Below are 14,198 nucleotides of genomic sequence, written 5' to 3' on the forward strand. Positions count from 1 at the left end.
GTATACATATGTTCCCCCTCATCCTGAACCTCCCTTCCACCTTCCTTCCCATCTCATTTCTCTAGGTTATCACAAAGCACCTGATTTGAGCTCCCTGCATCAGACAGCAAATTTCCACTTGCTGTCTAATTAGACAGCCATGGTTTTAATGCGGGGAAACTAGGATCCCACAGTTGTGTGGCATGGCCAAAGAAAAAAGGAAAAACAGATAAATTTCCTGTCTGCAAGAAGCTCAGTTTAGTGCCAGAGTAGTACCCAGTATGGGGGATTCTGTGAGCTCAAAGAATAGCACCCTCTTCCTCAAGAGAACTTCTTTGGTTTATTACTGTAAAGGGTGTCTTTAATTTTTTTCACTTTATATGTTTATTGCTAATAAACAGAAATACAGTTGATTGTTGTGTATTGATTTTCAGTTCACAAGTCTTGCTAGACTTGTGTTAATTTTAGAGGTATATCTGTTAATTCTTTTAGATTTATGTATTCAAATGATGGCAGTTATGTTTCATTCATGACTAGGACCTGCTATACAAAGGAAGGGAGTGATTGCAGTGTTTCACCATTAAATAATACAGTGTAGTTCTTTTTGTAGATATCCTTTATGAAGTTTAGGAAAGTTACCTCCATGTTTGTGGGTACACTTAGCCTATAGTTTTTCTTTCTTATTGTATCCTCGTCAGGTTTTGGTATTAAAGTTATGTTAATTTTTCTTTATTTGCTGGTAGAGTGTTAGTTATTTAAATAGTGATAACTTGTTAATAGTCATCTGCTGCTGCTGCTGCTGCTGAGGCGCTTCAGTCGTGTCCGACTCTGTGTGACCCCATAGACGGCAGCCCACCAGGCTCCGCCGTCCCTGGAATTCTCCAGGCAAGAACACTGAAGTGGGTTGCCATTTCCTTCTCCAATGCATGAAAAGTGAAAAGTGAAAGTGAAGTCGCTCAGTCGTGTCCGACTCTATGTGACCCCATGGACTGCAGCCTTCCCATCCATGGGACTCTCCAGGCAAGAGTACTGGAGTGGGGTGCCAAGGCCTCAAGTTTTGTTTGTGGAAGTTTTTTTTTTTAACCAATATAATTTCCTTAATGATTATAATATTCTTCAGATGTATTATTTCATGAGTCAGATTTTGATAGGTTGTACTTTTTAATAAATTCTCCATCTTAGCTATGTTTGAAAAATTTTGGCCTTATGTTGTCAATAATATCCTCTTTTCATTTTCCTCTGACATCTGTGGTTGTGTCCCCTTTTATTCCTGGCATTGTCTTCTTTTCCTTCCCTTTCCTTTTTGCTTTTTTGACCCATCATACCAAAAACTGTCCATTTTATCGTTTTGTTTACCTTTTCTGACAGTTTTTTTTAGTTCCTTAGTATCTGCTCTTTGATTATTATTAATGATAGATCTTTTGGCATACTTTTGGTAGAGTAGGTAGGGCTAAGATTTAGTTGCATTTTATTATTTTGCTATGAGTAATTCTTCATATTTTTTTCATATACATTAGGTCTTTGATTATTTTGTCCAAATAAACTTAGCTTAAATCTTAACGTTCATCTGTAAGCATCCCTTAATTAAACAGTGATTTATAACCTTTAAATCACATTGGGATTAAAATCAGCTATTCCTAATGGTTTTTTTTTTTTTTTTTCGGTTGTACTGGGCCTTCATTGCTGCGTGGGCTTTCTCTAGCTGTGGAGAGTGGAGGCTGCTCTCTCTAGATGTGGTGCTTGGGGTTCTCGTTGCTGTGCCTTCTCTCTCGTTGCAGAACGTGGGCTCTAGCGCGCCCCAGCGTCTAGAGCACTGCACGTCATTGTGGCACGCATGCTCAGTAGTGCAGCTCATGGGCTCTAGAGCCTGGACTCAGTAGTTGTGGTGCACGGGCTTAATTACCTGGTAGCATGTGGAATCTTTCCAGATGAGGGATCCAGCCCAACCCAGGGATTGACAGGCAGATTCTTAACCACTGGACCACCAGGGAAGTCCTGATGCTAATGGTTTTATGCATCTTTTTATGTTCATTTACTTCTTTTGATATAAAAAATTGAAGGGATTCTTTGTATGGATGATGAATTATCTGTTGCATCCAAAATGAAGGTAGATTTTTATTTAATATTTTGGCCCCCCAAAATATTGTATTTTTTAATTGAATTTGGGGTATAAATGTGGCATTTAGGGGGCAAATCTAACCACTCCGGTATTATGGTTTCTTTCCTTTAATATTCTGCTTTGATTGGACAAAGTTTAAATGCCTTGCTCTGTAATTACTTTATCCTTAGTAATTATTATTAGCCTGTGTAATAAACTTTTTTTATTATTTCAACTTTTACTTTAGCTTTTTAATGATCTGTATAAGAATAATGCAAACCGTGCTGAGAATACAGAAAGAAGGCAAAATCAGAATTATTTTATGGAAATGATGACTGTAGAAGGAGTCTATGATTACCTGATGTATGTAGGTAAGATATCTGTGGTTACTGTTAAAACCCGTGTTATATTTCTTCTGTGATGCGAATTAATGCTCTTGTGTATTGCTCCATTATATATTTTTTTAATTGAAGGCACTTTTTAAATTAAGAATTCAATATATAGACTATAATTAGTCTTGAACATATTAAAGTTATTAGTGTTTAAAAATAAAGTATTGACCATTTATATTTTTTGTATTGGAAAATGTTCAGGTATCTATTTACCTTAATGAAATGTTCTGTGTGATCCTTCTCAGGACAGGTGGTTTTCCAAGTTCCTGACTGGCTTCATCATCTCTTAATGGGAACTCGAATCCTCTTCAAAAACACCCTGGAAATGTATACTGATTACTATCTTCATTGTAAACTAGAGCAGCTCTTTCAGGAGCACCGTCTGGTTTCACTTATAACACTTCTCAGAGGTTTGTATTTCCTCATGTGTTTGTTTCATGTTTGAATACTCAATTTTTATTTAAGTTTAATTAGATCTCAAAGAGTGAGAAGCCTGGCCTTTCTTTGCTTTTATTAGTATTGCTACCATGAGGAAATACTTTGTATATAATAGGTGAAAATTCCTGCAAATGTTTCTTTTTTTAAAAAATTTTTAATTTTTTATAGATTCTTTTTTTAAGATTTATTTTATTCATTTATTTATGGCTGCTTAATAAGTGGAAACGGCTACCCACTCCAGTGGGGTCAACTACACAATCCATGGGGTCGCAAAGAGTCGAACACAACTGAGCACTTAGGGCTGCTCTGGGTCTTCGTTGCTGCACTCGGGCTCTCTCTAGTTGCAGCGAGTGTGGGCTACTTCCTAGCGGTGGTGAGCTAGCTTCTCATTGCAGTGGTTTCTCTCGTTGCGGAGCACAGGCTCTAGAGCACAGGCTCAGTAGTTGTGACTCTCAGGTTTAGTTGTCCCTCAGCATATGGGATCTTCCCAAACCAGGGACTGAACTGTCCCCTACATTGGCAGGTGGCTTCTTTACTACTGAGCTACCAGGGAAGCCCTAATTTTTTATTTTTAATTGGAGGATAATTGCTTTACAATGTTGTGTTGGTTTCTGCCATATATCAACATGAATCAGCTATATGTATACACATGTCCCCTCTCTCTTGAACCCAGCAAATATTTTTTTGTCTCTTTTTAGATGCTGTATTTTGTGAAAACACTGAACCTCGCTCTCTTCAAGATAAGCAAAAACGAGCAAAGCAGACTTTTGAAGGAATGATGAACTACATTCCAGGTATAATATTTAAAAAGTAGTTTAATATAGATTAGTACTCTGGTGGTCACAATGTATAGTAATTATTGAGGCAATTTTTACTGTGAGTTTTTATTTTAGAAGTAGTTATAAGAACCAGTTAAAATTAACTCATTCATTAAATGGAATTTGGTTTTTATGTTAGCACTAAGAACTTTTAGATAAGGCTGTTTCTACTCACACAATAGTTGGATTCTTACAGTAACTTAGAATCAAACTCATGGTAGTGGTATGTCTGTGGAACAGCTGGAGTCCTGCTGTTCACTTCACCACGAGGAGAGCTACATTAGTGTGTGTGAGTTAGAGGTCAGAATTCATTTATTCATCCAGAGCTTAATGAACACCTTCCATGTGCCAGGCACTTAGCACAGGGCAGGAGATATAAAAATTGTACTTGGGTAGCTCAGTGGCAACCCACCCCAGTGTTCTTGCCTGGAGAATCCCAGGGACAGCGGAGCCTGGTGGGCTGCCGTCTGTGGGGTCGCACAGAGTTGGACACAACTGAAGCGGCGTAGCAGCAGCAGCAGCAGCTCAATCTGGCAGGAAAGATAGACACACAGACAAGATGTACCTGTGATAATAGAGGCTTATTTAGGTTATGCAGTATCTCAAAGGAGGAGGGTGAATCCCTCTCATAAAGGAGGTAGGCTTGAGTGAATGGTTAGTAACCTCTTACTGAGATGCGAATATAAGGAAAAAACATCAAGGGGTCAAAGCAGATGATACTTAATTTAGGTTTGAATGTGACAAGCCTAACTATACATTATTCAGGAGGCATTGTCTCGTAATCAATTAAATATCCAGGTTTTAGAATTGGAGAAGCGATGACGTAAGATGAGATCTGGGAGTCAGGTGTGAGTGGGTAATGCCCAGCAAGGAAATATAGAGTAAAAATTGAAGATGTCTTAGAGAATTCTCATCATTGAAAAATGAGTCTCGGAATGGTCCTGTTTAATTTTGAAGACAATTTCTGTCCCCAGTCTGAATGTAAACGTGAATCACAGCTATTTTTGAATGAATCTTCTGTAGGTATATAATGAAGTCATTTCTTCCTTCTTTTGTAATGTAATATAGTGACCTTCTATATTGTAATATAGCATTCATGGTCTTAACTGTCTTAGTTTTAATATTTATAAACATGGAAAGCCAGTGAATATAATAATTGTAATTTTGCCCAGCCATGAATTTGAGTCACATCTGCTTCAAGACTTCCGTTTGGAAAGGGGTGATTTAGCTAGTGAGGGAGCATAGCATGCCTTTCTGCTCTCCTCTACTCATTTCCTCCTCAGTGATTCTTGAAGAATCTGAAAGGATCGTCTGTTTTTGTCCATGATGCTTCATGCATATTAATTGGGAAATTCTGTGTAGTATTGGTGAATTAGGGGATTCACAAAGATGCATTATGGCCCATCTCTCTTGAAAAATATCAAGGATCTACTGAACTTCTATAAATTGAATTTTGCCTCTCAGGGTTAGATTTACCCTGTAAAAGCAAACATAAAATGAAGATTTTCCTTGAACAACATTAAGTGTTTCATTATGATTGGAGGGGAAAGGACAAATATTTGAGCACCTTGTTTACTTAAGAATAAGTTTCTTTTCCTGCTTGGAGGAAACCATTCAGCACAGATTTTAATAAGGACTGACTGTGGTACCAGGAGTGGTATGTGACAGCTGTGTAGTCAAACATGAATTAGAACTTTTGGGAGCAAACTTGTGTTTAAACAGTTTCCCAAAAGATTGTTCTGTAAGATAGTTACTAGTAATTTTGCAAAAAGTACAGAAAGAAATTGGTCATATTCACTGAAGAGAGTCTCTGTTCACCATAAAATTAAATTAGTTAAATTTTAAAAAACATTAACATATTCAAACATGAAAACATGAAGAGTGAAAAGTAGAAGTGATCCTGTCCCCCCTGTGCAGAAGTAGCGGTATGCTCCAACTGGTGTTAATCCTGACAGACAGTTTCTTTGTATCTCTGTATATATATGCACAAGTATATGTACCTAGTGTTTTATTTTATTTTACTTGAATGGGATAATAAAATATGTATTGTTTCCCAACTGTCTTTTATCCTTTAATAGTATAAGCAGATTTCTTTACAGTAACATTCCTAATAGTATAAGCAGATTTCTTTACCGTAACATTCCTAACATTTGTGTGTTGTGAATCTTTAAATTCAGGACTCATGATACTGCATTTCTCAACTTGACCACAGAGCCCTTTTTTCCAAGAGCTTCTTACTGAAGCACTGATTTAGGAAATGCTGACTTACAAGTTTTTACATAATACCTGGGGGAAAGGGTAGAGATTTTGCCTTATGATCCAGTAAATGATGAGTCACTTTATAATATAAAATTGTTTCACATGTGGCTTTCTTGTTTAGATTTGATAGTCAAGTGTATTGGTGAAGAAGCCAAGTATGAAAGCATCAGACTTCTTTTTGATGGTTTACAGCAGCCAGTTCTCAACAAGCAGGTAAAATTCATTAAAGCAGACTGACTCGTGTCAGCTTGGTTTAGTGAATGACACTGTAGCGTGTCTGGTATATTAACTGTGAAGTGATACTTTGCTAAATGAAGGCAATGTAATTCAAACATGGAGATGGAATAAAAGTGTCTTTAACTGCAATTAACATTTTACTGCTTATCAGTTCAGTTCAGTCACTGAGTTGTGTCCAACTCCTTGTGACCCCATGGACTGCAGCACACCAGGCCTCCCTGTCCATCACCAATTACCGGAGTCTACTAAAACTCATGTCCATTTAGACGGTGATGCCATCCAACCATCTCATCCTCCGCTATCCCCTCCTTCTCCCACCTTCAATCTTTCCCAGCATCAGGGTCTTTTCCAGTGAGTCAGTTCTTCGCATCAGGTGGCCAAAGTATTGGAGTTTCAGCTTCAGCATCAGTCCTTCCAATGAATATTTAGGACTGATTTCCTTTAGCATGGACTAGTTGGATCTCCTTGCAGTCCAAGGGACTCTCAAGAGTCTTCTCCAACACCACAGTTCAAAAGCATCAATTCTTCGGCACTTAGCTTTCTTTATAGTCCAGCTCTCACATCCATACATGACCACTGGAAAAACCATAGCCTTGACAAGATGGACCTTTGTTGGCAAAGTAATGTCTCTGCTTTTTAATATGCTGTTTAGGTTGGTCATAACTTTCCTTCCAAAGAGCAAGCATCTTTTAATTTCATGGCTGCAGTCACCATCTGCAGTGATTTTGGAGCCCCCAAAAGTAAAGTCTGTCACTGTTTCCACTGTCTCCCCATCTATTTGCTATGAAGTGATGGGACTGGATGCCATGATCTTAGTTTTCTGAATGTTGAGTTTTAAGCTAACTTTTTCACTCTCCTCTTTTACTTTCATCACAGGGCTCTTTAGTTCCTCTTCACTTTCTGCCATAAGGGTGGTGTCATGTGCATATCTGAGGTTATTGGTATTTCTCCCGGCAATCTTGATTCCAGCCCAGCATTTCACATGATGTACTCTGCATAGAAGTTAAATAAGCAGAGTGACACTGTATAGCCTTGACATAATCCTTTCCCTATTTGGAACCAGTCTGTTGTTTCATGTCCAGTTCTAACTGTTGATTCTTTACCTGCATACAGGTTTCTTAAGAGGTGGGTCAGGTGGTCAGGTATTCCCATCTCTTTAAGAATTTTCCACACTTTGTTGTGATCCACACAGTCATAGGCTTTAGCATAGTCAATAAAGCAGAAATAGATGTTTTTCTGGAACTCTCTTGCTTTTTCAGTGATCCAACGGATGTTGGCAATTTGATCTCTGGTTCCTCTGCCTTTTCTAAATCCACCTTGAACATCTGGAAGTTCATGGTTCACATACTGTTGAAGCCTGGCTTGGAGAATTTTGAGCATTACTTTGCTAGTGTGTGAGATGAGTGCAATTGTGCAGTAATTTGAGCATTCTTTGGCATTGACTTTCTTTGGGATTGGAATGAAAACACCTTTTCCAGTCCTGTGGCCACTGCTGAGTTTTCCACATTTGCTGGCATACTAAGTGCAGCACTTTCACAGCATCATCTTTTAGGATTTGAAATAGCTCCACTAGCTTCCATCCCCTCCACTAGCTTTGTTCGTAGTTATGCTTCCTAAGGCCCACTTGACTTCACATTCCAGAATGTCTGGCTCTAGGTGAGTGATTACACCATCATGATTATCTGGATCATGAAGATCATTTTTGTAGTTCTTCTGTGTATTCTTGCCACATCTTCTTAGTATCTTCTGCTTCTGTTAGGTCCCTACCATTTCTGTCCTTTATTGAGCCCATCTTTGCATGAAATGTTCCCTTGGTATCTCTAATTTTTTTGAAGAGATCTCTAGTCTTTCCCATTCTATTGTTTTCCTCTATTTCTTTGCATTGATCACCGAGGAAGGCTTTCTTATCTCTCCTTGCTGTTCTTTGGAACTCTGCATTCAAATGGGTATATCTTTCCTTTTCTCCTTTGCCTTTAGTCTCACATATTCTGTTGAGAGCTTAACACAGTTAAAATTTTGTATCAGGCTTGTTTCTTTAAAATTGTTGTTATATACAAAATATTTAACATAAAATCAATTACGAGGCATAGTAATAAAATGTAAACATGTGAAAACATATCTATCTAAAACTCATCCTAAAAATAGAACGTTATGGATCTTGTTGAAACTGCTTTTGTGTGTGTTTTTTTTTTTTGGTCTAATTCCTTAAAATCTTTTTTTTTGCATTTTAGCTGACTTACGTTTTATTGGACATTGTGATACAAGAACTGTTTCCAGAGCTCAATAAGGTAACTGAAAAGCGGCAGCACTTTATTTATGTTTTTAATGGTGTACTGACATTTTTTTAGGAACATAATAATTAAGGAAATCCTTGTGATCATTTTAAAAATGAACAACCTTAACAAATAGCTCTTTGTATTTTCTTCATTCAACACGCTTAAACATAGAATGGATTTGGGGATGTACGAACTGAATAGCCCCTGCCTTGGCTCCCCCTCTTCCTGATTCCAGTCAGATGGGGTGTTACACCCTGTAGAGCCTCACCAGAGGCAGGTGTGAGTGCACATGCTGTCTCTAGGATGGGCCAAGCTCTGCAGGCTGTCATGTGCACACTGAATGCTGTGTGAGCGTTTTTAAAGCAGTTGGCGCTTATGTGAAGCCAAGAACACAAAATGAATGGGAGTTGGAGGATGGTGATACTATTATTACCTTGAATCCTATAGATTTTGAGTTTTGAGCATTGCTTTTTTACCTTTTTTATTTTTTTTTTGACTAATCCCTTTGGTCAGATGAAATAACTAATTCAGGGTTGTGATACAGCAGTGAGATGTTAGTTTTATAGAGGGAACTAGATTTGGACTATTTACCTACTGAATACAAGTTTTCAAGTTATAGCAGTATTCAGTGTGTATTAAAACAGGGTGGCAATTACAGACATTTTGTGTTCAAGTTACATAGGAATCAGTACCTGGAAATTCCAGCTCTCTGTTTGAGACCTTATGAGGTCTATCACGTGCTTTTTTCTCCTTTCTAAAATGTAAATATTATCTGTGTCATATGCCAGCTAATTTCTTGCGGGTTTTAACACACACACACATATATATATGTTTTAGGTTAGAATTTTAATACATTGGAACTGTTAGGCAATTCACAAATGAATTCTTGTTTGTTTTTTCTCTTCTATTAAATAGATTTATTTTTACTTTAGGTACAAAAGGAAGTTACATCTGTGACGTCCTGGATATAAACATTTGGATTTGGGATAGAATAACCAGTTGAAATGTTTGCTGTGCTAGTGTAGTATATATGTACTGTTTTTTCTTTTACTTTTGTATATTCTTGTATATATCATGTAATTCAGCGTCTGAAGTTTTGATTTTGTTGTTTTAATAAAGACTAACAAATTTAATAATGGTGAAAACTGATTGGGTCTCATAGCCTTTCATTTTACATTTCTTCTCCAAATTTTCTTAGATCTATGTCACTTGTTATTGCTGTTTTTTAAAGAGATGATTCATAATCTTCTTGGGGCAAATCAGTTGGGCTGATAACTTTGAAAGTATTGTATCACTTTGAAAATGATTATTTTTAGTGTAGAGATCTGATTTGCTGTCTTATTTGGAGTTAATAAATTTTAGCAGATTTATTCCATTCCCCCTTTTCATTTTTCTGTGTAGTTAACTGTGTGTCTGTAAAGAAGACATACTTTATGAGTTTTTCATAACAAATAAGGGACTTCTAACTCTTCCTAGATGATTGACAGCTTATATGTAGTCCTTTTGCATGTGAAAACTGAGTACTTACAGACATTTGTGATTGTGTGGTTGCAACTGCATTTCACTGAACATCTGTAACTATAATCCAAAAGCTTATATAAACAGTTTAGTCAAGTGGATTTTTAGTTTATGTTGTCTCTCCAAAGGAAAGGTATGAATTAACTGTATTCTTTGGGGAAAGTTAAATAGTTATTTTTAAAGGTTCAACATTTAGAGTTCTGCTTATAATTTCTCTTCATGCTGTGATTTTCTCCCTGAATCATATTTGTCTTTCGAGATCAGGCACTTTGGTTATTGGCTGTAGTGTACATTCAGAGTATATTTATTGAGTTTCAGCCATGTATCAAGTGCTGATAATGTGGGGACTCTAAATATAATTTGGAAAGTGAAACCAGTTGAATGATACTGTTCAGTTATTTTTTTCCCAGTTTTGAAAAATGGTCTATAGATACTATAAAATTTTTTAAAGGCTTTGCCAGTATTTCTATTATCTTTTTAATTGCTTAAAAATTCTAAACTGTGTATGAGTTTCTGTGCATCAAGTGCTTTTAACCAAGCCTTCAACATTTTACTTACTTCTCAGGGACAGGTGGGAAATTAATCAAGCTAACTCTTCACATTTAAATCCATAGCATTTTGGCTGGAAAAATAAAATATTTACAGCCCTTTTATGCCATTCTTACCTGCTTTCTTATAAATTGTGATATTTTGTTTATTTAGATGAGAAAAAATTCTTACGAGTGTATCAAACAACCTAGGCTTACTCTGATAAAATACCATAAATGGGGTGACTTAACAGAATTTTATTTCTCACAGTTCTGGAGGCTGGTAAGTCCAAGATCAAGGTGCCCAAAAAGTACATTTCATTCTGGGACCTCTTCCTTTGGTCTGTAGATGACTGCCTTTTTTCCCTGTGTACTCACATGACCTCTGTGTGTGGCCGTGTGGAAGAAAGAAAGAGATCTTTCACTCTCTTCTTCTTTTCTTCTTATAAGTCCCCGAATGCTCTTAGGTTAAGCCCATGACCTCATTTAACCTTAATTACCTCCTAAAGGCATCATCTCCACATATAATCATATTGGGGTTTAGGGTTTTAACATGGGAATTTTAGAAGGACACATTTAAATCCATAGCAGTGGGTGAGCTCTATTTAAAGAAAATGTAATGTACAAAAATCTATAAATACAAAGTCATCTGCATAATAAAAGAGAAAGGAACTGGATGCATTCCCCATTGGCCAGGCATTTTATATCACATTTCACCATCCAGTAACTGTGAGATGGTATTATTCCTCTCTTGTTATTTATATTGAAGCTAGAGAGAGTTGGAATTTGAAGTTGAAGTTGGAATTCAAGCAGATCCGTCTCTAGTCTTGTACTCTTGACAGTGTTGCCCCATGAAAGGAGCCTTTATTTCCAAAAGTGATTACTTGAGATTCCTTTAATGGTCCCCTGGTGCATTTCAGATATTTTATTTTGCACTTTCCTTTCTATCCATCTTTATGTATGTCTTATACTGCATGAGTTTTACATTTTGAAATGTGTTTAGAGAAATAACTCTGGTTGTGTAGGTAAATTAAATAGATGAGAAGACACTGAAATTTATAAAGGACATTATGTCTGTGTTACAATCATTAAGCTATAGATATCAGAAGATTCTGAGAAATGGTTGAAACACTTAAATTATCATTTATTGGGACTTCCCTGGTGGTCCACTGGTTAAAAATCTGCCTTCCAATGCAGGGGACTCGAGTTTGATCCATGCTGGGGGAACTAAATTCCCACATGCCCCGGGAAAACTAAATACTCCCCCCATGCCCTGCACCACAGCTAATGAGCCCGTGGGCCACAATTAGTCAAGTACTGCAACGAGGATCCCACGTGCTGCGACTGAGACCCAACACAGCCAAAGAGATAAATGTTTTAAAAATTATTTATTGACTTACTAAAAACAGTTAGAGTTTACAATAAAAATATAAACAGAAGTCTAATTTGCTATTGTTCTTTGTAATGATATATACATAAGTTGTAACTTCAGATATAGTCAATATTAGAATAAAAATTACCAACTGAATGAGCAAACGCATAGATCTTGCTAGTCCACTCCACTTCCATTTCAAAGACTGTTCTCTTTTATGTATACGTTAGTGTCTTCAGTGTTGCTAGTTACATGAGGAGAGATCCTTAACCTGAGGCCTAGGACTCTGGAAGATTTTTAAGTCCATTGCAAATGGTTTTTTATTTCACTATTTTTTTAATTAATTGATGTTAATTTTTTTCTATCAAGTTACACTGAAGTATTATTCCAGGTATTGGATGTGGCTGTATTCCATTAAAACCTTATTTATGTGAAGCAGTGGCAAGCAGGATTTGGCCTTTAGGCTATAGTTTGCTGATCCCTGATGTAGAAGAGCAAAAGTGGAGAGGGAAAAGGGATGCTATTAGAAAAATTGTAATCACCTTCAAATTAAGGAGCAGGGGGTGCATGTGTGTGTGCTAAGTCACTTCAGTCACGTCCAACTCTTTGCCGCCCCATGCCGCCAGGCTCCCCCGCCCATGGAGTTGAACCTGTGTCTCTTACGTCTCCTGCATTGGCAGGTGGGTTCTTGACCACTAGCGCTACCTGGGAAATCCAGGGAGCAGGGAAGGAGGCTAGAAAATTTACTTTTTAGAAAAAGGCAGCTATCCTTTTCAGGGAAGACTTAGTTGGCCTTTTGGTTGCAGAGAGGTTATAGTAAGAAAGAGGCAAACTGCTCTGCATCATGAAAAGGGTGGTTAGATAGAGAAATTATCTTCTGGAGGAGCTGATACTGGAGAAGAAGGACTGTGTGGCTTTTGGACTGAGTCCAGAGGGTGAGAGAGAGGTAGCAGAGAAGGAATTATTCATGGTTTATTCAATTTATTATACATGTGTGTATTGAGCACTCACTATGTGCCAGGCAGTTTCAGATGCCAAGGATATATTTGTGTGTTTATAAGCTTATATGTAGCCCAGGTAACAGAGACAGTAAAAGAATGTAAATAAGAAAATAGTGTATAGTATGTTAGAAAGTAACAAGTGCTCAGAAAAAAAATTAAACTGAAAAAGAAAATAGAATGGTGAGGGTTGCAGTTTAATGCGATCACTGACATTGAAGAAAGAGACCTGAAGGTGAGAGATTAAGCCATGCAGATATTGGGAGCCCATATTCCAAGTAGAGAAATAGCAAGTGCGAAGGTTTGAGTGGAAGTGTGTCCTTTTGAAAGAAATGGCCCAATCATGGTTCGTGAAGGTAGATAATGTCAGAGAAGTGATGGGAAACAAGATCACAGTGGTCCTTGGAAGCCATTATGATAACTCACTTGTACTTGGTCTGTGATAGAAAGATTTTGAGCACATGAGCAATGTCATCTTTCTAATATTGTGATAGAATCACTTTGGTTACTGTGTTGAGAGTGTTGAGAAGAGACTAAAGTGGAGTAAAAGTAGAGACAGAGGATTTCCCTAATGGTTAAGAATCTGCCTGCCATTGCAGGGGAGACAGGTTCAATCCCTGGTCCGGGAAGGTTCCACGTGCCTCTGGGCAGCTAAGCCTGTGTGCCACAAGCACTGAGCCCATCTAGAGCCTGTGCTCCTCAACAAGAAAAGCCACCACGATGAGAAGTCCACACACCGCAGCAAAGAGTAGCCCCCACTCCTGCAAATAGAGAAAGCCCTCACGTAGCAACAAGAACCCTGTGTAGCCAATAAATGAATAAATAAAAATTTAAAAAAAATAAAAAATAAATTTAAAACAGAGATAAATGGCTCATTTAGGAGGCTGGTAAAGTAATTCAGGTGACATGGCAGTGATTTGAATCAGGGCAGTACTTGTGAAGTTTTTGAGAAGCTGAAGGCTCTTTTTAGTTCTTTTAGTTAGGAAACAGAATTTATTGCTGGACAGGTTGTGAGTTTGAGAGAAAAACAGAGCAGCCAAGGATATTCCAAGGTTCAGTTTGAGCAATAGGAATGATGAAGGGTCCACTAAATTGAGCTTAAGGGAATTGTGCCTGGCACCAGTTTTCAGGAAGAATCAAGAATCCACTTTTGGGCATGTGAAGTTTGGATTGCCTATTAATCATCTCAACTAGAGATGCCAAGTAGGCCATTGTATTTGTGAATCTGGAGTCCGTGGGAGAGATCTAGACAGGGGTATAAATTTGAGAGTCACCAGCATTACGAT

The 14,198-nt window shown here is 37.6% G+C and overlaps 1 protein-coding gene across 5 annotated transcripts in view; it reads left to right on the forward strand.

The window, feature by feature from the left end:
• SNX14 (sorting nexin 14) overlaps window positions 1–9,646 on the forward strand; it is an 84,216-nt gene extending 74,570 nt beyond the window's left edge. For 4 of the 5 annotated variants that reach the window (XM_024996711.2, XM_024996712.2, XM_059889763.1 and 1 more), the window contains 6 exons: window positions 2,325–2,448; window positions 2,715–2,879; window positions 3,606–3,701; window positions 6,106–6,197; window positions 8,453–8,509; window positions 9,430–9,646. In XM_024996711.2, coding sequence (XP_024852479.1) covers window positions 2,325–2,448; window positions 2,715–2,879; window positions 3,606–3,701; window positions 6,106–6,197; window positions 8,453–8,509; window positions 9,430–9,468 — 573 coding nt within the window. In that variant the 3' untranslated portion in view covers window positions 9,469–9,646. 5 annotated transcript variants of the gene reach the window in all.
• The last annotated feature ends 4,552 nt before the right edge of the window (window positions 9,647–14,198 follow it).

This window comes from Bos taurus, chromosome 9 (assembly GCF_002263795.3).
Source record: "Bos taurus isolate L1 Dominette 01449 registration number 42190680 breed Hereford chromosome 9, ARS-UCD2.0, whole genome shotgun sequence".
In the NCBI taxonomy this organism is placed as follows: domain Eukaryota; kingdom Metazoa; phylum Chordata; class Mammalia; order Artiodactyla; family Bovidae; genus Bos; species Bos taurus.